The 26,009-nt window shown below is 37.6% G+C and overlaps 1 protein-coding gene across 2 annotated transcripts in view; it reads right to left on the bottom strand.

Annotated features, from left to right (window-relative positions):
• LOC149537737 (nicotinate phosphoribosyltransferase 1-like) overlaps positions 1–26,009 on the bottom strand; it is a 312,565-nt gene that overhangs the window by 27,329 nt on the left and 259,227 nt on the right. For both annotated transcript variants that reach the window (XM_089799111.1, XM_089799112.1), the window contains exons 11-13: positions 9,549–9,723; positions 9,095–9,229; positions 8,907–9,005 (exon numbers count right to left, since the gene is read on the bottom strand). In XM_089799111.1, coding sequence (XP_089655237.1) covers positions 8,907–9,005; positions 9,095–9,229; positions 9,549–9,723 — 409 coding nt within the window. The remainder of the gene's footprint in view (positions 1–8,906; positions 9,006–9,094; positions 9,230–9,548; positions 9,724–26,009) is intronic.

Here is a 26,009-nt window from a genome sequence, read left to right as displayed (position 1 = left end):
TTAGAATTTACATAACATGACTCCACTGTAAACTGAAAACCAGATTGTGAGTTTGGATATCCTACACATGTGCTCAAACATAATCCCAAATCCAGAGTGGCCCACCGGTGAATGGCATTCAACTTTCCTCCTAAAGCTTCAACAAGTGTATCTAACTCTGTTGTATCATACCTATGAAGAAAAAACCTTCTGTCCCAAGCATATTTACACATTTTCTTTGCATGTTCCAAACATGCAAAACGCTTTGGAGAGCATTCACAACTTACAGCTGGAAGGTGCAGATCATAATAACACGTAAGGCATTCTCTTTCCTTTGTTGCATCATTTCCTTCTGGATCTTGCTGAGCTTCTTCTATACATTTTTGTAAAGCACCTCTTGCAACTGTAGCAACCATTGTATTCCTTTTCCTCTTCAGTAGATTATCCCCCTGCTGCTGCTGATCCTTGTCCATAGCAGCCTCAGAAATAATTTTGAAACTCCATATAATGCTGTATTTTACTGATACTAATGGACATTACTTATGTTTTTGTCATTGCTATGATTGTAGATTGTGCTTTTATTGCTCTTACACTTGTTAAAGCAAAAGGTTTCAAAAACTAAAATAGTTTGTCCCTTTAATACTTTATTTGCTGTTATTTTGTATGCATACCAATCCCACCTGCTACGCCTGTCCTGTTTTCACCAGTTTTAATAAGTAAAAGGTTTCAAAGCAAAATGAATTGTCCCTTTAATACTTTAATTTTTCGCGATTGATCTCTCTAACTGCTGATGTATGCCTGTATTTTACTGAGATGAATAGCATGTAGGATGATGAAAGTGAGATGAAGTGAGCTATCAGCATTGCTTAGATTCATTGGATCTAACCCATTCTCTTTTGTGGATGCAGGGATTGGAAGCACGGAAAGGGCGAGGTCCAGAACAACAAGAAGGTAGATGCGGATGGATGCCACTTCACCAGTCATTACAGGGAATGACTGGTGCCCATGACCTTTTTCTCCTCTTACTCTTCTTTCATGTTACTGATTTCAGTAGAGTATAGGTGTATATCAGCACGTAGGCACTACTCTCATAGTCAAATGTGTGGGAGAAAATTACTTTCAGCATTTTATTTCCATCATGATTTGTTCCATCATACAAACATTGTATATTATTTCAGTATGAATAAAATTCTTTTCCTTTAATGCATTTCTGAGAATTACTTGAAAGTAATAAGCATGTATGTTTTCCTGCATTTAAACATGTATGAAAATTGAACAACAGGTATATTTCTTGGATACTATTCTAAAAGTAAGGCATTTAAATGATACAACAAAAGGCTGCATAAAATTGTTGAAAGTGCAAATGTTCATGAAGTTACTAATGGAACTTGTGAGAATGTGAACAACAACAACAATGAGCAAAAGGTAGAAACCAACACTGTTGTACATTCTTCTCCTCCGTCTACTCAAGCTGGAGCAGGAAGCAAGGATGAATAAAATGCAAAAGAGAAGTCACAATTAGACAGTGATAATAGAGTCTCTTCCATTAATGAAGCTGCAACTACCCATGTGCCTTCTGGATTTGATCCACAAGGTGAAATTGGTACATCCTCTTTCAAAACTCCCTCTAAATTTGTACAAAATAATCATCCTATAGATCAAGTGCTAGCTGGAAATAGAACAAGAGCTGCTAGGAAGAATGCCAATTACTTTGAAGATGAAGATGTTTCACTAATCTCCTTGTTTGAGCCCAAATGTTTTAAAGAGGAGGGTGAGGATGAGCATTGGATTGCTGTTATAAAAGAAGAATTGCAGCAGATCAAAGAGAGTAACACATGGGAGCTTGTGCCTAGACCCAAGGACAAAAATGTCACTAGCACAAAATGGGTGTTCCATAACATGGTAAATGAAGGGGGCAAAATAGAAAGAAATAAAGCATGTCTAACATGCAAAGGGTATTCTCAAGTTGAAGGAGTGGATTTTGATGAAACATTTGCACCCATAGAAAGGTTAGATGTCATTATAATGTTTGTTGCTTTTGCCACTTTCAATGGTTTCAAATTTTACCAAGTCGATGTTAAATCTGCATGTTTAAATGGTGAATTGAATAAGGTGTATGTTGAACAAAGACAAAGCACATTACAATCAAGTATCATTATGTAAGGGAATTGATTCAAGATAAAGAGGTCAAGATGGAATATATTACCACAAAGGGCAAATTGCTGATATCTTCACAAAAACATTACTTAAGGATGCTTATGAGTATTTGAGAGGTAAACTAGGGGTGATACCCCTATCAAAGGCTATGTAAAAGACAGAAGGAGTACCCTGCATCAAACAAGATGACATTCATTTCATACAAATTGATGTAGTGGATCTTACTTTAGGAATTGCCTAGAGTAATCATAGAATTAGAATTACAAATCAATCACAAGCAAGGTGACAGAGGGAGAAAATTGAAGAACCTGCAAAAGTATATATCTGCATATATCAAAGATGTCAAGTGTTGAGTGTATGTCTTTGGAATTATTGCCAAAGAGGGAGAAAGTACATTAAACTTGTTTACCGCATAGGTTAATTAAGAATTGCACACAGACAATGAACACGAACACGAACAGCAGAACTCTGCTTATTATTATTCGCATATGTCAACCAGTACATTATGCTTCCATGATAAGATGAATACAAGGCTTCCCGAAGGGGTTATAAATACTTTCCGAAGAACTTTCCCGAAGGAGTCCATCGACCACATACAACATGTCGCTACATCACAAAAACCTTTCCGAAGGGACCTATCGGCTGATACACAATTTCCTTTCCGAAGGGACCCGTCAGCTACATAACAAGAACCTTTCCGAAGGGACCTGTCAGTTGATACACAATTTCCTTTCCGAAGGGACCCATCGGCTGATACACAATTTCTACCGGTGACAAAACTAATCAAGGGAGAAAGTACACTAAACTGATCAAGTGCAAGAGGAACAATGGAGAAAGTACACCATTGGTAGATCAGAAGACTAAAAGAAGGAAAGAGGGAGAAAAGTAGAAAGTAATCAAAGGAAGGATCAGAAAAAAAAAGGGAGATATTATAATATTCTATTGATCCATGAAAGAGGAGAATCAGATAAAGAAGGAACTTAGAGGGAGTTATATTTTGTAACCTAATTAGAAGAGGGAGTTGCTAATAGAGGGAGAACCTCAAATCACAAGCTTTCTTTTTGGTATTGTCTTACTGTTTTCACCTAGTTAGTTTGATGGAACAAGATGTTCATCATTTGTTTAACTAGTTGATTAGTTTGGTTTGCCATCAATGCCAAAGAGGGAGATTGTTGATATATGATTGAAAAGATCATTTGAGTAGAAAGACTGTTGAAGAAGACTGTGTGTTTTCAATCATTTTTTTGTCACTGATGTCAAACTTGCTAAATGTTGGTAAGACAATTGCTCATATGTTTCAAGCACTATCACTTAGTTGATTGATGAGGAGGATTTGATCAACAAGATGTAACAAAAGTACCTAGAGGAAAAGTTGAGTTATGATTATGTATTGAAGTGCAAGAATCAGTTAAGACATTGATAACATGATGTATTGATGATCTACTTGAGGTTACAAAATGACTAGCTACACTTAGAAAGTTCTAAAGAATAAAGTTGGACAAATTTCATTTGCCAAGCTTGACCAAGTGGATAGTAGGTGCCAAGAAAAGTTAGTGCAAGCCAAGCAAAAAGTCAATTGGAGCTGAGTGAAAGCAAATTCTAGTAGATGCCGAGCAAGTTAGTGGATGTTGAGTAATTTTCAGTTGATGTCAAGCACTAGTTAAATCCAGTTGATGTCGAGTGATTTTACAGTAGATGCCAAGTAACACAATACAAAGATGCCACAAGGTGAAATTGGTACATCCTCTTTCAAAACTCCCTCTAAATTTGTACAAAATAATCATCCTATAGATCAAGTGCTAGCTGGAAATAGAACAAGAGCTGCTAAGAAGAATGCCAATTACTTTGAAGATGAAGATGTTTCACTAATCTCCTTGTTTGAGCCCAAATGTTTTAAAGAGGAGGGTGAGGATGAGCATTGGATTGCTATTATGAAAGAAGAATTGCAGCAGATCAAAGAGAATAACACATGGGAGCTTGTGCCTAGACCCAAGGACAAAAATGTCACTGGCACAAAATGGGTGTTTCGTAACATGGTAAATGAAGGGGGCAAAATAGAAAGAAATAAAGCATGTCTAATATGCAAAAGGTATTCTCAAGTTGAAGGAGTGGATTTTGATGAAACATTTGCACCCATAGAAAGGTTAGATGTCATTATAATGTTTGTTGCTTTTGCCACTTTCAAAGGTTTCAAATTTTATCAAATGTATGTTAAATCTGCATGTTTAAATGGTGAATTGAATAAGGTGTATGTTGAACAGCCTGAAGGGTTTACTTTGTATAACAATTTGGATGATGTGTGCCAGCTAAAAAAGGCATATCGACTTAAACAACCTCCAAGAGCTCGGTATGACAGGTTGGACAAATATCTACAGCCACAGAGATTCAAAAAAGGTTATGTGGACAACAACTCATATGTAAAAGGGGAAGGTAATAACATTCTTAATGTTGATGTATATGTTGATGACCTGAGTTTTGGAAGTGACAGTTCCAAAATGACTAAGAAATTTGTTGGTTGTATGAAAAATGAATTCAAAATGTCAATGATGTATATGTTGATGACCTGAGTTTTGGAAGTGACAGCTCCAAAATGACTAAGAAATTTGTTGGTTGTATGAAAAATGAATTCAAAATGTCAATGATGGGTGAGTTAACTTATTCTCTTGGGCTGCAAATTCATCAATCGGCTGACAGTATTTTTATTTCACAATCTAAATATGTTAGAGAGCTGCTTAAAAGGTTTTAAATGGAAAATTGTAATCAGATTAGCACTCTCATGAAAACTGGATACAAGTTAAGTAAAGAGGATGAGTTTCCTACCTAGTGTTGATCAAAATTACCATAGGTCTATAGTACAAAGTTTGTTATTTGTTACAGCTACTAGACCTGATATCATGCAAGTTGTTGGTTATGTTATACGTTTTCAAGCCACACCTAAGAAAACTCATGTTAAAATTGTTAAGAGGATCTTCAAGTACCTAAAAGGGACTATTGACTATGGTTTATGGTTTCCTACATGTTCTGCTTTTTTTCTAACAACTTATACAAATGTATATTGGAGAGGGTCAGTTGCTGACAAGAAGAGCATGAGGGGTAGAGCATTTTTCCTTGGTAGCTGTCTCGTTTCTTGGCTTAGCAAGAAACAAACCTGCACTTCTCTATGTACAGTTGAAGCGGAATAAATTGCAGTTGTATCCAGATGCATGTAGATAATTTGGATGAAGAATACCTTGTTAGATTTCAAGCTCCAGTTTGCTCATCCCATTTCCATTTATTGTGATAACACTAGTGTGACTGATATTTCTAAAAATCATGTTATGCAGTCTCGCACCAAGCATATTCCAATTAAATATCATTACTTGAAAGAACGAGTTGCTAATCATGTTGTCAAGCTGGAATATGTATGCTCCAAAGAACAGGTGGCTGACATCTTCACCAAATTACTACTGCAGGAACACTTTGAATATCTCAGGAGTAAACTCGGTGTTCTTCTATCTCACCAGATAGCACACTCTCAAACGAGGCACTTCATTGCAATATCATTTTCACAATTCATTCCAGTTTGTTTCAGATTTAATAATCATTTATGTCAAAGGTGGAGTATGCATATAGGGGGAATTGTGTGTCTGCAAAATATTTTAATGTAATTTCAGATGAGGTTGTCATCAATTTGAGAAAAGGAGGAGATTGTTGGATGTTTTCGTCAAAGATGTCAACCACCTAGTGTTCAAGATTGTGTAAACTTTAGATGTTTCAAATTGAGGTGCTTGATCTACTTCGGCTGCTTGTTTGATTGGACTACTCGCATACCTACTTGATGAAGCATGATATGAATTGGGTGCTCATGTGCCTACTTGTACTCATTAATATAAATCCTTTGTTATGTCATTCATTGACTCTTCAATCTTAATGAATTTAGGCTTGGCATAGTGTGTTGGGGTGAATCCACTAACGACAGCTTCAATGATATAAAATACATTTTTTGCTAAAGATGGAAAGACGTTTTTGCTGATGTTGAATAGCAACTTTCATGTTTTTTGATGGAAATGAGTACAGATGGAACAAGTGAATATGGAAAGACGTTTTTATTTTGTTGATGCTGAGTAGTTGTTTTGGTATCAAATAAGGTGGTCAGTGAGAATATTGTCAAACGTAACATCTGGGATACTAAGAAAAGATACAGATAAACTCGCAGCATGAAAGGAATGTGTCCTGATGGGATATGATGCAGATGGAAGAAGCATTTTTCAAAATCATGATGACAGTTAGCTTGAAAAAGTTGAAAAGAACAGGTGTAATTTTAAAAAAATTGTTCCTGTTTGATCTGGAGTTTGTTGTATGCATACAAAACCTTAAGGTCAACACGTGTATGTCAAATATCATATATAGAGTTCCTTCTTAGCAGTAATTTTTTTTCAGAGCTTGAATGCTTGCCAAGCATTTTCTTGGCAAGATATTCTCATAGTATTTTCTGAGAGTAATTGAAGGAAATTGAAGGTTACATCCTTTACATTAAAAAACATGAAAGGTAGCAACAAGATTTTGCAAGAGTCAGTTTTAATACTGTGAAAAATGAGTGATGCATGCAGTGACAAGGTTTTTGGCATCTTATCTTGTACTAAGTATTTTTAATAATATTGTTTTTGCAAAAGGACTGGTGATAAGTGTTGATACATCGAATTAGACTGGAGATACAAAGAACATTTTTTGGATCTATATGTGAGGATTGATGTTGAAAAGAAGTGTTTTTTAATTGAAAAATGCAATTGGATGTGAGTCTTTGAAGCAGTTGTAGAGGAAGTTCGAAAACTACTCTGCTGGAAGTTTTCCAATAAGCCTAAGAGTGTTGTGGAAGTCAAAAATCTGAAGGACAAAAGATAGAAGAGATATCAAGTATGTTGGACAGAATGGAAGGAGTGTTATAAGTAACATGTTCTTGTCATTTGAGAGTCTTCTACTTCAGTGGAAATCCTTTTGACAGAGGCAATAGAAATATAGGAGCTATTAGAATTCATTAGTTTCTGGTCCATGTTTTGAATCATTGTTTATAGAAGCTTTTGCTATCTATATACATTTCATTTGTGTCTAGAAAGAGAAAATAGATTGGGTCCTTCAGCCGAGTCCTTGATTTTCATAAACTGTTGGTTGTGGCCACAGCTGGGAAATGACTTGCAGCTGATAGATGTAAAGGCTGGAGCCTTAGTCAGTTGCTGGTGTGAAAAGAGTTGCGGGTCTCTCTTGTATAGGGTTGTTGCCCAATTTTTTCTGTTCAGTGTATCATGGTTTTTACCCAAAGGGTTTCCATGGGAGAAACTTTCTGTGTCATTCTCTCAATTCTTTTCTTGTGAACGAGTTGTATCGGTTTTAAATTTTAAAGTACTGATACTCCCCTTCTCCCTCTCAGTATTTTCTGTGTTTTCAATAATAACCGCTATAAAAAAAATAATAACCACCATAAAAAAAGATAACTAAAGGTGATATCAATGATCTAGTGGCGAAATTGCAATGAATGGGATCATTTTGCTAGTGAGTGCCAAACGATTGAAACAACTCTGGCCTGCTAAGCAAGTGATGTGGACCCAAAAACCATTAAGACATTGACTGCTCGAAGCAGAAAGGGGCAAACAAGTTGCTTGTAGAAGAGCATATGAAGAAGTACTGGCAATCACCAGGCTGCAAACAAACAAATCAATATACTCTCATCCCCATACAAAGAAAGAGACTTGAAGAAGCCAAAGATGATGTGGAATGGGTAATGGAAAATAACAGAAGAGCCTCAAATGAAGCCACTAGTTCCATTACAGTTGAAGCCTGGAAAACACAGAAGACAAGTTTTGTGAACAACAATTTGTGTAAAGATAATAAACCTTCTACAAAATTCACCACAATTAAAAATAGCAATCACAAATTTGGTTGGTAATAACACAGCCAGCCAAAAGCAGTGTTTGGAGCAAGAGAAGCCGATGAAGAAACCGGCATGTGAAGGGGACAAGGCTAGTGATCCAATGTTGTTGGTCGTTAGCATTGGGAGAAAGTCAGTCATCATCAAGCTGGAAATCATGGGAAGAAAACAGACAAACACCATCATTAGTGGAGGCTTGTGAGTCAATGTACTATGAGGAGGAATCGTAGAAGTGCCTTGGGAAGCCAATACTCTGGCTTCCAACCTTTCACTTAGTAATCTCACTAAATGCACTCCATGATGACATACTATGGTCATATGTTGACACTAATATAATTTGTCCATTGTCATTCTTTCTTCCATTAACGGCTTTGTCATGACTTCTTCCCTAGATTTACAGTGGATCATCTCCTCTTTCAATATAATCACAAATCAGTTAATTATATAAAATTTAAATAATTGTCTCATAACTGACAGGTTGATTTTATTTCAGTTGGAAAAGCCTCTAGAGCACATCATATACTTTCAATAGAAAAGAAACTTATGATGGACAGGGAAAAATGAAAAGGCTACTTCAATATTACAAGTCATACTTAGAAAAATATGTACACCTAAAAGAGAGAATTTGACCTGTATTTCTGAATTAGAATAAAATGTAATTGTCACGACTTGTAGATGCCTCCAAAGGATGGGCACTAGTCTAGCAATCTAAACATTTCAAGTTTTCTCACCTTCATATATAATCTTATAAAATAAAACCCAACAAAGCCCATTAATATAAGTATTCTAATTTCTGTTGAATGACAAATGATTCACTTCAGACAATTAAGTCAGCAACCCCAATAGGCCAGTGTATGCTGATACTAACCCTTGGAGGTGGTTCCTCTTCTCCAGTCATTATATCCACCAAAGCATACCCTTCTCTCCCATACAATCTATAACACCGCTTTTTGCAGGGAATTGAGACCTGAAGCAGAAACATTGTGTTGTAGCATCATATTCAGTTAACAGTATAAATAAAATGGAAAGTAAGATCATCATTCATCGCAATCCGACCTTTGAGACATCTTCAGATAATTTCATTCGAGGCTGACCATTTATCTCTACCAATTTAAAAACGCAACCAAGGGCAGGCTGAGAAAAGCATGTAACAAGATGGGTCCCTATACCAAATGCATCCACCTCATGGCCCTGTAAACCACATTACCATATTAACAAAATTCAATCCAAAAGAAGTTTGAAATTTTAAATTGGAAGTTGAAGGTTGGCCTGATTTGATATGACATGTTCCCACAATCTATATAAGCAAGGAAACAAATAGATAAATGAAAATAAGAAATAAGAAAATATGCAATGGAAAGAACCAAAAACAGGATTTCTAAAAAAGAATTGAACCTTGAGTTCATTTCTCCAGTTTGTGAAAATGCTCTTTAAAATTAGATACATTTTTAGAATCACTCTCTTAATTACTTTGCTCTCTTGTTATTCTATTGGCCTATCAAGAAGTTACCTGTTTATTCAATGCATCAAGAGTTTCCTCGTTGATATCATTGCTAGCAGTGATTGTCATCTTCCCAAAATCAGGAACACCAAATTCCTTTTCAATTGCACAAAAGAACTTTCGCGTCTCAATTGATAAGTATGCAAGGTCCCCTGAATCCAACCTGATGCCCTGTGCTCTATACCTGCAATGCAAATAATGCGTCAAATTTGTCAGTTCATTGCAAATATCAGGCTATTGATACCACATGTTCAATCAAAACAACAGAAAATGTCTTGCTAAATATTCCTTTCTTGGACAATAAAGAAAACCGCATGTATTATAGAAGACAGTACCTAAAAAAGTATACGCCTTGCCACCTAAAGATTTCTTTAACAAACTCCTTACTTTTTAACTCTTGGAAGCTGAGAACTCAATATCAACTAATGATACACTTTTATATTATAAATTGATAAAACTTCGAGAAAAGTGCCTCAAAATTTCTGCTGGACATATTAGGAAAATTACAAAGAATAGTCTTTTCAAAGCTTGCTAGAACATTCCATAGAAAAAAAGGAATGTGATTGTATAAATGTTTTCATTGTCCACGACAAATAGCTGTCTTTGACCTTCTACAATGTTTATTAGAATAATTCAAGTCTGATATTTCCATTTTGAGGTTAGAGATAGATTATCTAAGACATGGTTTGCAATGTCCCCGTTTTGGAAGGTTTGTGCAGTTGATGGATTTAGCTCATCATAGCGACCCTCATGAGCTGACAGGGTGTTTTGGGGATCGTAGTTGTGGACTTACTATTACTATTTTTAGTAAGTCTATTTTTGGCAGTCCAGTGGGTGGCTTGGCAATTGGTCATCACTTGCAGTAATAAGTTTAATAATTGCATGAGCTCTTATTTATTAATTATTAAGTTGTAATGTCCCCTTTTTGACAGGCACCAGCTACTTATTTTATTTTAGCCTTTATTTTCCCTGGAGGCTAAAAGGAAGAAATAAGGGGGAAAAGATATATTAAATTAATTACTTATAAGGTTACTAAAAATTGAAACATTAAAAAGTAACTTTATATTTAATTGATTTAATATTAAAGTGACTAACATAATAAAATATCAAAAAGTCACTTAAAAGAATAAAGTGTTGGATTCCTCTAGAAGCTTCTTGGAGTTGCTTGTGAAATCTTTTTAAGGAGCCTTTGGGGGGTCATTTTACACATCTTGAGTTGCATATTCATCTATTGTGCTGAGAGCCTTAGTGCTTGCATACTTGCCTGAGGGTTTGAAGACTCTAGGTGCCAATTTCGGTTGTGAGATATCAACCCTAGTTGGGAGTGGAGGAATTGGTATTCAACCAATTCATTTCTGATTAATTGGGAGATAATACTCAGTGATTTTTGTTCAACCCGTGCATCTAATTTTTGACATCAGTTGGCAAGGAGAAAGGTTTCAGTTTTCGCAGCAGATCCAAAAAAGCAAAGCGAAAAAGCAGAGCCGAAAAAGCAATCTGAAAAAGCAGTCCGAAAAAGCAAATCCGAAAAAAGCAAAGCCAAAAAGCATGTCATCTCAGCTACTTATTCCAAGTTCTTTTGGTATTTACATTTGGCAATTGTAGATGGATACATTTGACAAGTAATATATGTCTTTTTGTTACCAAAGTATTCAGTCATTGTAAACATTGAGGTATTGAAGGGAAATCAACTTAATTCAGCTGTTCAGTTTGTATGCCAAATGTTTGTAAAAACATCTCATTGCATAGTCATTCATAGGATGCATGCTAAGTGTTTGTGAAAATACCTCTTGGCTGTAGGTGTGCATTTTACATCAGAATTTCATGTACTTGCATTTGGAAAATAATAAAAAGAAGTTGCATATCACTTTAATTTCCAATTAGTTATTTTGCAATCATTTGTATTCATCAATATCTTTGGCATTCAAAAATCATAGCAAAACAACAAACATCAACAAACTAAGGTTGCAAGGGAAGTGTTTGACAAAATTCCTAAGGCAGAAAAACAGAGATAAAACTTCAAAAATTGTCAAGGTACTTTACAAAGTTGCATTATTATAATAATATTGACTTTAAGAGATATTTATAAAAAATGTGTTGGAAAGTTTCAAGTGTTGAGTTCCTTTGGGAAACTTCCACACTTTCTGAAGTGGACTTTTTTAGGAAACTTTGGCCAACAAAGGATTATAAATAGGAGTTCATTTCATTGGGAAGAGCACACTTGAATATTTATTTGTTTTTATTGCCTTTGTGGCTTTCTGAGGTACTAAATTTTGTTGCCCTTGCTGAGATATAAAGGAAGTTGAGAAGTGTTTTTGAATCACTGCTGAGGTAAAGTGATTCCATTTAATCTCCCTTACTGTTAAAATTTGTGGCTGGGAGTATTGCATTTCTAGAGTTTGATTGGCATCTTCCATTACTGTACTTACTGTGGCTTGGAAGATATATGTTGGCTGGAGGTTATCTATATTCTGCCATTGATTGAGAAGAGGGCTGATAGCTAAAGAAAATCTCATGCTTTGGTACACCTAGGGTCTGGAGTTTGGTGTCATTTCTCAGCGTTTTGCTGTAAGTTCTCATTGGTTCTTCACATGCCTAGATTTCTGGTTACAGGTGTTGAATTCCACTGGTCTAAAAGTCCTGTCAAAGGCCACATTAATGTCTGTTGTTTGACACATCTATCTCTGCTAAAACGTTGGCAATTGATCTACACTTGATTGGCAAAATCAAATTGCAATTGATTTGCAATTCTGGTCGTGGGTTATTGGGCAGTTTATTGACATTCTCTGGTGTTGTTTTGCTTGTTATTGGGAGTTGTAGTTGCTTGTGGAGTTTGTGTAAATTCTAGTGTCACACTACTGAAGGAATTGAGACACCATTGGAGGGTATGATTATGTGTTTGCTATCGCCAAGTTTGGTGACCTGCTGATAATCTCTAGGCATTGTTGATGTTGGGCAATCAGAATCTATGTGGAGGCACTTGCTAGTTTGATAGGAGCACAGACAACTTCATTATCTCAACTGGTGTTGCAGAGCTATGTGAAATGCATGTCAATTTTTGTGCAAATTGATTTGGCTCTGAAGTCGCAGGTTCTTTTTAATTTAATGTTGCAGCATTGCTTCAAATCCCAAATTGCAGATTGATATAAACCCCAATTACAAGACATTTAGTTTGGTACCAATTATAGTTAATTATATAACTTGGCCATTTTGCTGCTCGCCGTATTTAAGTAAATGAAATTAATTGCTAGATCTATTTGAAATTGTTCAATAAGTTGTAGACAATGCATATTGCAACGTGCTGTTTCAAAATTTGGGAAAATAGCGTACTTTCAGTAGTGTGAGTTAGGTTGGGTTTTTTATAGTGGTATCAGAGTGGTTTCTTGCTCGCTTGCAGGAATTGGGCTCCGACTCAAATGATAGTGGTCAGTGCTTCGTTAGAATTGCAATCAGTATTTGATCCATTATTTTCTATTCAGTATCATGGCTGATGATAGGAAATTTGTGCTGGCTATGCAGTATACTCGAAGAGAACATACTACTCCACCTAGGGAGGGTGAACCTGAGATACAATTTGGTTCTATTGGTAGTCTAGGCGGTTCAGGCGGGTCCAGAGTTAGAGATGTTGACGTTGACAGAGAAGCTATGCAAACATTTTGTAATAATCCTTGCTTAACCTGATCAGGAAAATCTTAAATCTAGACTTGTGAATTTTAGCAAACAGTTGGTGTGTAGCCCAAATGTCAGGTTATGATATCACTGAAATCAATAAAACTTTCCAGAATACTGTATTAAATTTGGTTTGAACCTTAGCATACAATCGAATTTTCAGACTTCTCATCTACTGTTCATTACACATAACAGTTTACTATTGAACCAAACTTAATGCAAATATCGGTTTGGACATAATATAGTTCTTTCACATTTAATATCAAACACATATGTAATACAAAACATGAATCCGGTATGCCATCAATAAATGGATGTTGTTGACTTGCGGAGTAGGCTGCTATAGTACTCATGCCCACAAGAATTCGACGTAATGGTGGTTATCTAGCTCCTGGTCTGCTACATTTCACCTAGTAAGTCGACTATTGTTATGAGTGTCTTTTAACCTTGTCACTGTGATCAAAGCTTCTACCCATAACCTTCAAATATTCTCCCATAAACCATAGTGAATCACCCGAATGCCAAACTCGACACAAACCACCTACAAACTTACACTGGCCTACAACTTGAATACCTCTCCTTACTATTTCTCGAATAACTTCTAGTATATGAGACCAATGGAATTTTTGTTCATTGTAACTCAAATAATCTTCTTACTCACGGCAATCTACCCTCCACGGCTTTACTTCAAACTTCCTTCTAAGAAACTCTAAAAGTGATGACAAACGTCTCTACAATCTGACAACTACGATACATCCACCCAAACTTAAACACAATCTGCAGAACCCAAATCCAATCTGAGCAGCTGGGGGCTACGTCCCACAACTCCAATGGCTTAGGGGTTTCATCCTTCGATAACCAATCACAACTATGCAACCATTTCCATCAGTATTATGTTGTTATTCTTTTTCATGCCTAATCCCAATGTATAAGCCTTCTTTTATAACCTTAAATTGTGGAGAGATACAAACATCTTAGCAATGTGGGATAAAAGACTATTTCGTCTTTTAGTCACTAAAGTCATTTTGTCATAAAGTGACTTTAAACTATAAAGTACTTTATATTTCAATTCAATAAAATAAAGTGACTTTAACCTTAAAATTTCCCATTTAAAAATCTCCTTAACTGAAGCCCAACTCCTGTGACTGGCTGGCATCCTAAATCACAAGTTGTTCGCCTATTCGGATGGGAAGATAAACCAACTTGGTGCCAAATAGCTAGCGCAGGGAAAGGGACATTATAGTACTCCCTTCCCAGGATTGCTTGGCCTCAAGCAATCTCAATGCCGAATGCTGCAAGATTGACTCACTTTCCCAAGTGGCATCCTCATAAGGTAAATCCTTCCAGAAAATCAAATATTCCTTGATGGACGTGTTACGCAGCTTCCTCTCTCTAACCTCTATCACCTCTCTTGGAACTAATACAAGCTTCCCTTCCTCATGAAGCAGAGGCAACTCTATGGAGGGTACTATATGCTGGCCAATTGCTTTCTTGAGACATGAAACGTGGAGCATGTTATGAATTCTACTGTCATCAAGTAAATCTAGCTCATAGGCGACCTCACCAACCCTCCTAGTAATGCAATATGGACCAAAAAATCTGGGCTGAAATTTTTGAAACCCACTTTTCTTCAAGGAACTCTGCTTGTATAGTTGGAGACAAAGATAAACCACGTCACCCAACTCAAAACTCCTCTCTGTCCGATGGCAATCAGCATACATCTTCTGTTGATTCTGGGCCTGTAGAATGTTCTCCCGAAGATATCTGAGGATATCCTGCTGATCCTGTATCCAATCCCTAGCTAGTGGTGCCCTATTGTCCTGCAAAGCCAGATCTACAAATGACAGGGGCTCGCTGCCATAGAGAGCTCGAAATGGAGACATCTAAATAAACATGTGGTCGGAGGAGCTGTAACAATACTCCCCTAGATACAACCACTTAACCCAAGCTCTGTATTGTCATGCTACATAGCTCAAGAGATAACCCTCCACCCATTTGTTAACTATCTCAATCTGTCCATCCATCTGGGGGTGATAACTTGTGCTAGGTGTCAATTCCATATAGGTCAATTTGGATTATTCCTGCCAAAAAGTGCTAAGGAACTTGCTATCCTTGTCGCTGACAATAGTGCGAGGAAGACCATGTAAACGGAAAACCTCTCGAAAGAATAATTCAGCTACCTGAGAGGCTGACCAATCTGTTGCTATGGCAAAGAAGTGAGCGGACTTTGTTAATCTATCCACCACCACAAAAATAGAATCCCTACCCTGCACCCAAGGCAACCCTGTAATAAAATCCATGGAAATGCTCTCCCATTTCTGCGTTGGAATGGGGAGAGGCTATAGTAACCCGGTTGGAAACTCACGCTCTGACTTGTTCTACTGACAAGTCTGACACTCCTTGATATGTTGGAGGACATGGCCCTTGAGGCCCTTCCATGAAAATCTTTCCCTGACCTGTCTATAGGTTTTGAAGAATGCTAGGTGTCCTATTGATGGTGCATCATGTACAGTTTCCATAATTTTACCCTTGAGTTTAGATCCTGGTATGAGGTAAATATGACTCTTATAGAAAATCGCATCATCTATTACCTTGTACTGACTGCCTGAAGTTGTCCATCCATAATCTAACATGCTTAGGTTCCTCAGCTGGCTTCTCCACCTAGTGATGTTGTAGTACCACCACTTTCTTCCACAGAAGATGCCAGCTTAAAAGCATCAAGTGGCTCAAGACACTTTCCAACATGGGGAACTTCTGAGCTATCTATTCCAAGAATCAAGCCCCTTCTCTTGCCATACTAGCATACTCGCACCAAGGTGATTGATTTAAGAGGGCAAGTTCACTGTGGACACTAGGTACGACTACAGACACCTCTCGAGCCAGAGGTGGTCCAGCCTATGGCTCTTGTTGTTAAGTCGATTGTGGGGGAACAATGGAAGGATCCTTCCTCTCTAGGTACTCAAGTGACAATGGCAGAAGCAGATACTGTTTTAGAAGAGGCGAACAAGTTGCTGGAAGAAGAGGGATTGGTGTCCTCTCCTATGCCTTCGTGGCCTAAGGAACCAGTGGAGATATAGAGCGAGCATGAGAAACCTTTGGTTCCAGCTTCTTTTGCAGCTCAGGCAGAAGGATTTCTTACGGAGTTACGGGCTATGGAGTATTCTACCCAGGAAATCCTTCGGCATGCGCAGTCCTATAACATGGAAGGTGTACTTGCCACCGCTGCAGCATTGGCCCAGTTCATGCAAGTTGACTGCTACACAGATTGGAGTCTCTTAGAATAGAGTACATACAGCCAAGAAGATATTGCCACTGCTTGGACCAGTCATTCTATCATTTCTCAGACCCAGGTTGCTTCCTCTCCTCTCATGGCCTCTTTGGCTGCTATGGAAACTACTTTCCGGGATGTTTTTCTGGAAGCCTAGCGAGACAAATGTCTTCATAAGCAAGTATAGGCAGAAAAGACTACTTTGTTAACAGGGTGGCAGTTGGAGCGAGCTGAGTTGGAAGGCAAGTTGGTAGCCGAAGCTAAAAAGATGGATACTTTGCAGGTACTTTAGGGCGTTCGTACCAAACGGAAGATGAGCAGGAGTTGCAACGCTTGTGAGGCACTCTGAGTCCAGGGATGTCCTCCAATCCTTCTTCTTGACACATTTCTCAGTTGTTTTAGTCGTTGTCTGGAAAACAACTCCTTTTTTGGGGGGGATATATGTAGTTGGCAATTGGTTTGTAGTTGGCATTGGGTAATTTAAGTATTTAATACTTGTGTTAGAAGGTAGTTAGGAAGCGGGGAGTGTGTTGGTTGGTTTCTAACCAACCGACCCCTTTATAAGCAGATTGATACTTGGACATTGTACATTCATGTTTTGGTAATATTAATAAAATAAAACTATTCCTCGCCTCCATTAGGGTAACATTGTGGTATGGTATATTGGTAAGCCTAATAGTAATAGTTGTATAAAATTCTGTAACTTCTGGTAGTAATTGCTCTCTACCACTTTCAATCTGCTGAAATCCTAGAAATAGCACAACATTCCGCTACTAAGCATCTCCTGAAAAGTGCATCAGCAACTACATTGTTCTTACCTTTTGATGGAACTCTAAATTTTAGAGTCTTCATTTAGGAAATAAGTCTGGAGATTGATGATGGGTTGTCAAAGGATATCTTGGTGCACAAAAACCTATTTCATAGAGAAGATTTCACTTCCCATATAACCATGTACAAACCAAATAAGTCCCAAGATGTAAAAGGTGCAATAGAAGATGATTTGATATATAATGAAAAAGTGCAATGTGATTGCAAAGTTGTAGAAGGAATATACAAACAAATTGTCATTCAATTTTATGAATATTTCCAAAATTGTTGAGAGTTGAGAAACATACTCAATTCGATAGAATCTTAGTAAAGACAAGCAGAATAATAACAAAATCAGAGCACACACATGTAGATTTCGCTCTGCTCTCCTTACCATCAAAGGTGCTTCTCTGTTGAGTTTTTCATATGATGTATGTAAAAATATCTCAGCCATCTGAAATGGAGTAATCTGGAAGCCTTTGAAGTCAAACCAAGTTTAATAAGAGAAGTTTAATCTAGTAAACATGTAACAGTCATACAAGTACCCTAATGTTATTAATGGTCTGAGAAGGAATGCTGCAAAAGCTGAAGGAAATTATTTGTGTGCAAGGGAATATGAAGGGACATTGATCCAATATACAAATGCAATAGAAATTGCTCCATATCATCCAATGGAGTTATTGAAGTTGGAAACATTTTGATAGTTGAAGCCTAAAGCCAAACAATACCTATAACGAAGAATAGTTTGAGACAATATAAAGCTACACAGGAAGTCATTAGCCAATGAAAAAGTATGAGGAAAATTGCACTAAGACACGATCCTGGTTAGAGGCCATATAAGCAATGTTCAGTAGAAGACAGGACCCCCGACCAAGCAATACAAATAGCCTTCAGTATCGAAAGGATATAAAATGAGAATCATTGCAAAACAGTGAAAGCCATTTCCAGCATCAATGACATAGAATATGATCACCAACATGTCTACAGGAGACGTTGAGTATAAAAGACATCTCCATGATTTAGAGGCAATTTAAAATAAGTGAGCATCTTCATCTCCAAATCTGGATATACACGGGCAAATTAAACTACTAGAAATGTATGGGTGCTAAGAATCGTCAAATACAATCTAGAATGATGAAAATAAGCAGCGTAGGGTTGTACATCAACAATAGTGAAGAAAGGTGCAACCACCAGACATGATGCCAAGATAAACAATGCTCGGAGCAAATAGAGAAATGTCGTTAGCATGTACACAAGGAGCCACACAAGTGGACAAGATGGAATTTTTTGAGGTTTCAACATCATCGAGAGTCTAGTAACTTCCTAAGGCCTCAAAAGAGATAAATATTAGCGGCAACCATATCGGAATAATGAATAAAAGCTTCATATTATCGATTAAGGTCATTTGATTCTTCAAAGAGCTACGGTTATAATAATAGCGATTATCGCGTATTAAAGATATGACTTAATCATAAACCTATGATAATTAGGGTGAAAAGGTATGTTGTTTAAAGTTAGGACTTGTCATTTGCATATAAATATAAAGACATATTTGAAAAGATTCATATTCTGTAAAAAAAACATTTTATATTACTTGTAGGGAGGGATAGGGAATTTAATATGACTTTATAATATAAATTCAATTATTTTATTTTTATAATAAAATAAAAAGTTCTTTTGCTTATTTCTAAATGGCATGGAAATTTAAACTGCAGATGAATTGTCATTTGTAATTATTTTTTGAAATTATGTATACAATTTAAATATCAGATAAGTGGACACGGTCATCTAGCATTTTAAATTAGATCATCAAAAATATTGTGAAATTTATCGTTGTTTCTGTATTTGTATCTAGTTTGTCTCCCTACCAGAGGAGTTAAAGTTCAATCTAGACTAATTTAAGATTGCATAAATACTTGATCTATTGCGTCTTGATTAATTAGTTGTTGGTAGTATAAGTGCATAAGAACTTTATGAAGTTGTACGCGAAAATTCACTAAAGTTGACTCTATTGCCCAGGTGAGCAGAGACACTAGTCTTTTTATTATTGAAGTCGAAAAATCTATATCTTCCTTCCTAGAAGCATCAAATTCATTATTAACAAACCTTATACAAAACATGCAATTCAAACACTTAGCATTCAATTTTATTTTAATTGAGTTTGAGGACCTTGCCAGCTGAAGAACTCTCTAAAAGCTTAAATTCACTTTAGAAAAACTCTGAACCAAGTGATCAGGTTCAAGGAGAAGATCTACCTACCTAGATGTAGTGGAGCTTGAAGTGTAGGGGAATCAAGGTGATTCTTGTTTGTTGGCCAGCACTGATTGCGGAATCCTATCAGAGAAGTGGCAGAGTCTTGGATTTCCAATTTGCGGTTTTGGGAACCAACACCTTTGACGTACTCAATGTCAAAATCATAGGCCTCAATCTTGCTGACCCACTTTTGCTATCTTTCATTAAGATCCTTCTGTTCTAAGAAGTAGTGCAAACTGTTGTGATCCGTCTTAACTATGAATTTGCCCCCCACTATGTACTATCTGAACTTGGCTAACACATGCATAATAGCCAACATTTCCTTATCATACATGGAGTACAGTCTCTTGCCATCCTTGAGTTTCCTACTCTCATAAGCAATCCGATCCCTGTCTTGCATGAGAACTGCATCAATACCACTCCCTGAAGCATCACACTCAAGAACAAACGGCCGAGAGAAATCAGGTAGTGCCAAGACTAGGCATGCACTCATCACTTGTTTGAATCTATCAAAGTTCTCCTCTACCTTAACTGCCCATCTAAATGCTCCTTTTTGTGTGAGGTCGGTGAGGGGAGCCGCTATCCATGAGAAACCTCTAGTGAGCCTCCTGTAATAAGAGCAATGACCCATGAATCCCCTCAAGTCTGATACGTTCCTCAGTGGTGGCCAATCTAGGATTGCCTGAATCTTTTCTTGATCTACCTTCATCCCATCTTCACCAATCACATGACCAAGGTAAAGAATCTTGGTCAATCCGAACTCACACTTGGACTCCTTAGCAAACAATGAGTGCTCCTCCATGATACTGAGTACCTCGTCAAGATGTCGCAAGTGCTCCTCCCAAGTTCTTTTGAAAATCAATGTCATCAAAAAATACTAATATGCTCTTCTGCAACTGCTTTCTAACGATGTGGTTCATGCATGACTAAAATGTAGCTGGAGCATTAGTGAGTCCAAATGGCATAACCAAGAACTCTTAGTGACCATAGTGACATCGAAAGGTTGTCTTATACACATCCTCCTCGTGAACCTGTATCTAATGGTATCTCGATCTGAGATCTATCTTTGAGAAGTAAACTGTCCCATGTAACTCATCCAATAGCTCATCAATGTGAGGGATTGGATACCTGTTCTTGATGGTCCTTTTGTTGAGAGCACGGTAATCAATACAAATGCGTAGAGTGCCATCCTTTTTCTTCACCAATATAACTAAAGAAGCAAAGGGATTGGAGCTAGGTCTGATGTGTCCCATGTCTAGAAGTTCCTTAATCGTCTTTTCTATCTCCTCCTTATAGTGTCAGGGATGACAATAAGGTGTTGTGATGACAAGTTTGGCACCCTCCTCCAACTCGATGATATGCTCGAACCCTCTATCAAGAGGAATTCCTAGAGGTATGCCCTCAAAAACCCTCTTGTGCTTATCGAGCACTACTTGAATGTCAACATGAATCTACTATCCTGAGTCTAGGGTAGCCTTAGAAAAAATAAAACAATGGGCTGCCCACTCCATGTTGTCATGCCTCATGATTGCCTCCATCCTGTGTGTTGAAATCAACCTGAGTTCTCCCTCAAGCATAGCCTTGAGGATCACCTATTTGCCATCCTATAAGAATTCCAATTGCATCTTATCATGATCAACTATGTACCTGCCAATAGTCTACAACCACTGTCTACCCAACATGGTATCTAACCCATCCAAATCAACCACATAAAAATCTGTGTCAAGAAGGAAATCATCAAAATGAATTGGAAGTCCTAACACTTTTGCTGCATATCTCAATCTCTGACCTCTTGCCACTCTAACCTCAAACTCGGGTATGTCATCAATCTGTAACGTCCTCCTAGTAACCCATCTAAGCTTATGAAGTTATGCGAGGCACCTGTATCCAAGAGATATATAATATGCTGTCCTCTAACAATTCTTTTCAAATGAAAGGGGTGTCCCGTGGGATTGCTAGAAAGTGATGCTATGATAGGAGGCTGTCCCTAGGTACCTTCTTTCTTCCTCTCTCTAGATGATCAATCCTCGTTCTCTTCCTCATCACTGCTATCAACATCGCTGCCCTCCTGCCGCTCATCCTCCTCCTCTAAAAGCACCTCTACATAATGTATCTTGCCTTTGCCAAGGCATCTATGATCCAATATCCATGGCTCTCTGCAAGTGAAGCATACCTTCTTCCTCTTGAGTTCATTCCATGTCTCAAAGTTCATCCTGAGAGGTGTAGTCTTATGCTGGTTTTTGTTCTTTCGGAATAAAGTAGATCCCTTATACGTTTTCTTAGGGGGTTGTAATATCAAAGAGGGTGACTCTAGATCGTGTGCAATCTTAATAGCATCAACTAGGGTGTTTGGTTTAAGTACCTTAACCAAACCTCTATATCTATTTTGTAAACCTTCGGTGAACAACATTACCTTACGTTGTTTTGACATATCTGGAACCATTACCAAGATCCGCTGAAACTCATCAATGAAATCATCCAGAGATCCGCCCTATCGTAACTGTGTCAAATCTCTATAATAGACCTCTATATCCTTCCTGTCTAAGCGAGTAATCAGCTTAGAGCTGAAAGTCTCATAGGATGTGATGAGACCATGATCCTAAGTAACCAACCCATGATGCCACCAATCATATGCCACTCCCTCTAAATGCATCGTAGCAAATCTAATGGCTTCTGTTTCTGACATAGGTTTAAGTGTTAGATAAGTGTCTAGCTTGTGAACCCACACTCTTGCAGATGTCTTACTGCTGCCATCAAAAGTAGGGAGAGATAGTTTGTTCATAGCATGCTTTAAGTCCCTGTTTGGTGCTCTAGGTCTCCTATCCTATTGCTGTCTTTCTGTCTCCTATTTCTGATTTTGGTATTGGATAAAGAACATTTTGTTTAATTGGATCAAGAAACAAATCCCCTTCATCATACATCACCATAACATTTTCTAGCATCAAAGGTCTGTTAGTGTTTCGTGTGGGGGCCCCAACATCTCGGGGTGATCCTGCCACACTACCACCTCCACTGTGATGGCTCAGGGCTCTCCTGTTAACCGGAGCTAATTGCTGCATCGTACCTGCAAGCTGCTAAAGTGCATTAGCAATGTTATTCTACCCATCCCTGATACCTTGCAATTTTTCCCTTACTTCTTGTTCCTGTTCAGTCTCATTATGAGCCATTTGAACATTGTATACCTTTTCAGCTTGTTCAATCTGTTCACCTGTTCCAAAAGTTAACTCTTCATCAACTGAATAATTGTCTTCAATGTCAATCTGATCTGAAGACTCTGCCTGTTCTAGTTGGAGATGACTAAACTTATAAAGTTTCTTCCTCATACCTGGCTATTATTTTTCCCATATATTCCAACCTGTTGTGCAATAAATTTCCCCACAAGATGGTAGGACCTATAGCTCTGATACCACTATAATAATTCTTCCTTAATCTGATCAGGAAAATCTTAAATCTGGACTTGTGAATTTTAGCAAACAGTTGGTGTGTAGCCCAAATGTCAAGTTATCATATCACTGAAATTAATAAAACTTTCCAAAATATTGTATTAAGTTTAGTTTGAACCTTAGCATACAATCAGATTTTCAAACTTCCAATCCACTGTTCATTACACATAACAATTTACTATTGAACCAAACTTAATGCACATATTGGTTTGGACATAGTATAGTTCTTTCACATTTAATATCAAACACATGTAATACAAAACAAGAACCTGGTATGCCATTAGTAAATGGAGGTTGTTGACTTGTGGAGTAGGTTGTTGTAGTACTCACGCCCACAAGAACTCAACGTAATTGTGGTTATCCAGCTCCTGGTCTGCTACGTTTCACCTGGTAAGTCAACTACTGTTATGTCTTTTAACCTTGTTGCTGTGATCAATGCTTCTACTCGCAACCTTCAGACATTCTCCCGTACACCATAGTGAATCACCCAAATGCCAAACTCAACTCAAACCACCTACAAACTTATACTGGCTTTCAACTCAAATACATCTCCTTACTATTGTTGTCAATTAGGATTGCACCTATAGTGAGATGTAAAATCTAGTCATCCAGCTGAAACATGGAAACTCTCTCGGGTGGTGGGTTGTCCTAAAATGAGAGATGAATTCCTGGAAGCTAGGCTAGTTCCTATATTGTGATCACCTAATCCTAAATGAAACGCAAGGGTAAGAAATGAATTACAAGTAATGAAAACTAATCCTAAATGAGGTGATACACCAATGATTCTGAACGTAAATTTAATCAAATCAACATAGATTACGAAAGACACAATTGATTCACAATACTCAAACAAACATGCAACCACAAAAGTGTTTTTATGCAAGGACCGAGATCTTCTACTTTGAAAGGGATACCTAAGTTTCACCAATTTCCTACAAAAAGACAATAATCACAAACAAAGACCTGTAATCGCAAGTATTAAGATTCAAATCTGCAATAAAGAACGTAACTTAAATGAAGGTGAACACAACATTAAAGTAAAGAATTCACAAAATTCCATATGAATCAATGAGAAGGAACCATTGAATCTCTATAATCAATGTTGAAAAAATCTCTACTACAAATTTGCTCTTACAATCAACTCAAAATCTGCAATGTGCAAAAATCTGAATCTGAAAGAAAATCCCTCATAATGAGGTTGTCATGTCCCTATATTTATAAGATTTAAATGAATAAATAAATAAATAATAGTATATTGTGATATAATTTATTATAATATATTATAAATATAATGAAAAAATAGAATAAATTAATAATTAATTAAAATATATTAAATTAATAATTATTGAGATATAATAAGCTATATTCTAAAAAAAAAGCTCAAGATTGAATCAAATATTGTATAGACATCTATAAGTAAATACATGGTCATATATTAATATGATCATATGTGATTATTAATATTATAATAGCATAATAAAAATAATAATAAACTAAAATGTAATTTATTATTCATTTATAGAACGATGAAAAGAAAATTATATAACATATAATAAGATCATCAAATATAATATTATATATTATATGATATAATAGAGTTCAAGAAATAATATTGATTTGGGCATTTATTGGGACGAAGTTATAATCCATTATCAGTTTTGCCACTATGATAAGGACATATAGTCGGCACAGCAGAACAAGTACATTTACATACAAAAAGCATCAGATGACGGTTTCCTTTAAACCAAGGGATTTCGCTAGAGTTTTTGGCATCCCTGGTCCCGGTGGTAAAAAGGTAGAAATTAAGAACTGCAAGCTCTCTCAAGAAAGGAAAGAACATTGGATACGGCTAGTGGGCCGCGATCTTTCACCTAAGGAGATGGATTCAGTGGTGGTTAAGGGGTCGCAATGCAGAGGGCTCCGCAGAGATTTCATTCGGGAAGGTCACTGCAGGTGCATTATGGATGTGATCAAGAGTAGGTTGACGGGTGCGACTCGGGCTTCCGATATTGCATTGCCTCAGGTTGTATTCATGAATGGTATCATGCAGGGTATGGTGTACGATTGGGCTTCGGTCCTCGCCGACAGGATGGAGGAATTCATGACACTTCAACACTGCACATTCTTTATGCCATATCATGCGATTGGCTTGTTCTTGGAGGCAACGGTTAATCAGATACCCATGGATGATTTTGAAGCGCCACCTCAGGGGAAGTTGGCACAAGGAGAGCCTCCGGTATTTTATTGGAGGCATCTAGGGACAGGTGGGACAGCCGCAGGACAGGAAAAAGTGTTTTTGGATTTGCAAGCGGCACACAGGGACACTGACCGCGGACGGGAGGAAACTTCGGAAAGCAGCATGGTGGGGTATGCGAAGGATAGTACTTCAACAGAGGTTGGCAGCGGAGATAGTCAACCCACATTTTTTACCTCTCCTCAGCTGTCAACTTTAGTGCACTTGACTACTTCTGCGATAGTCATTCCGCCATTTGGCCAGCGCCATGCCCATGTCATCATGACTCCACCAACGGCAACAGATGTCCCACGAGCACTGACGGAGATGGTCCCACAGACAGCGACAGGAGTTTTCCCACAAACGACGACAGATGTCCCACGGACCGATATAGTGCCAACGGCTGTAGTGGAGGTGATTCTAGTTGTATTTGTAGGGGAGGAGCAACTTTCACAAGAAGATGTCATTGCACAGAGAGCACAGTTGCCAGCGCCAGTGCCTGAACCTCAGGTTAGTCTGGATGTGATTGACTGCGATGCAGTCGTGACTATTGCGTCATCCTTTTTAGCAAATTCTGAGCCAACCAAGCCAGTACAGCAGCAGGAGGAGACCATGCAGCCTATGCAGTCAGAGCGACCAGAGGTGATGGATAGAGCAAGTATGCTTTTGAGGCAGCAGTTTTGACTCACCCCTGCCCAGCGGGGTCCATCCATTCAGTCTCCCATGCGTACAAGAGCATCACCTACAATATCAGAGCCTCAACCTTAGGAGGAGGGAATGCCACAGACCGTGGTTGC

The sequence above is a fragment of the Cupressus sempervirens genome, chromosome 9, assembly GCF_028749045.1.
Source record: "Cupressus sempervirens isolate cs-2001-9-10 chromosome 9, ASM2874904v1, whole genome shotgun sequence".
Taxonomy (NCBI): Eukaryota; Viridiplantae; Streptophyta; class Pinopsida; order Cupressales; family Cupressaceae; genus Cupressus; species Cupressus sempervirens.
The sequence above is the reverse complement of the archived record's forward strand: the minus strand, read 5'-3'. Positions and strand labels throughout refer to the sequence as shown.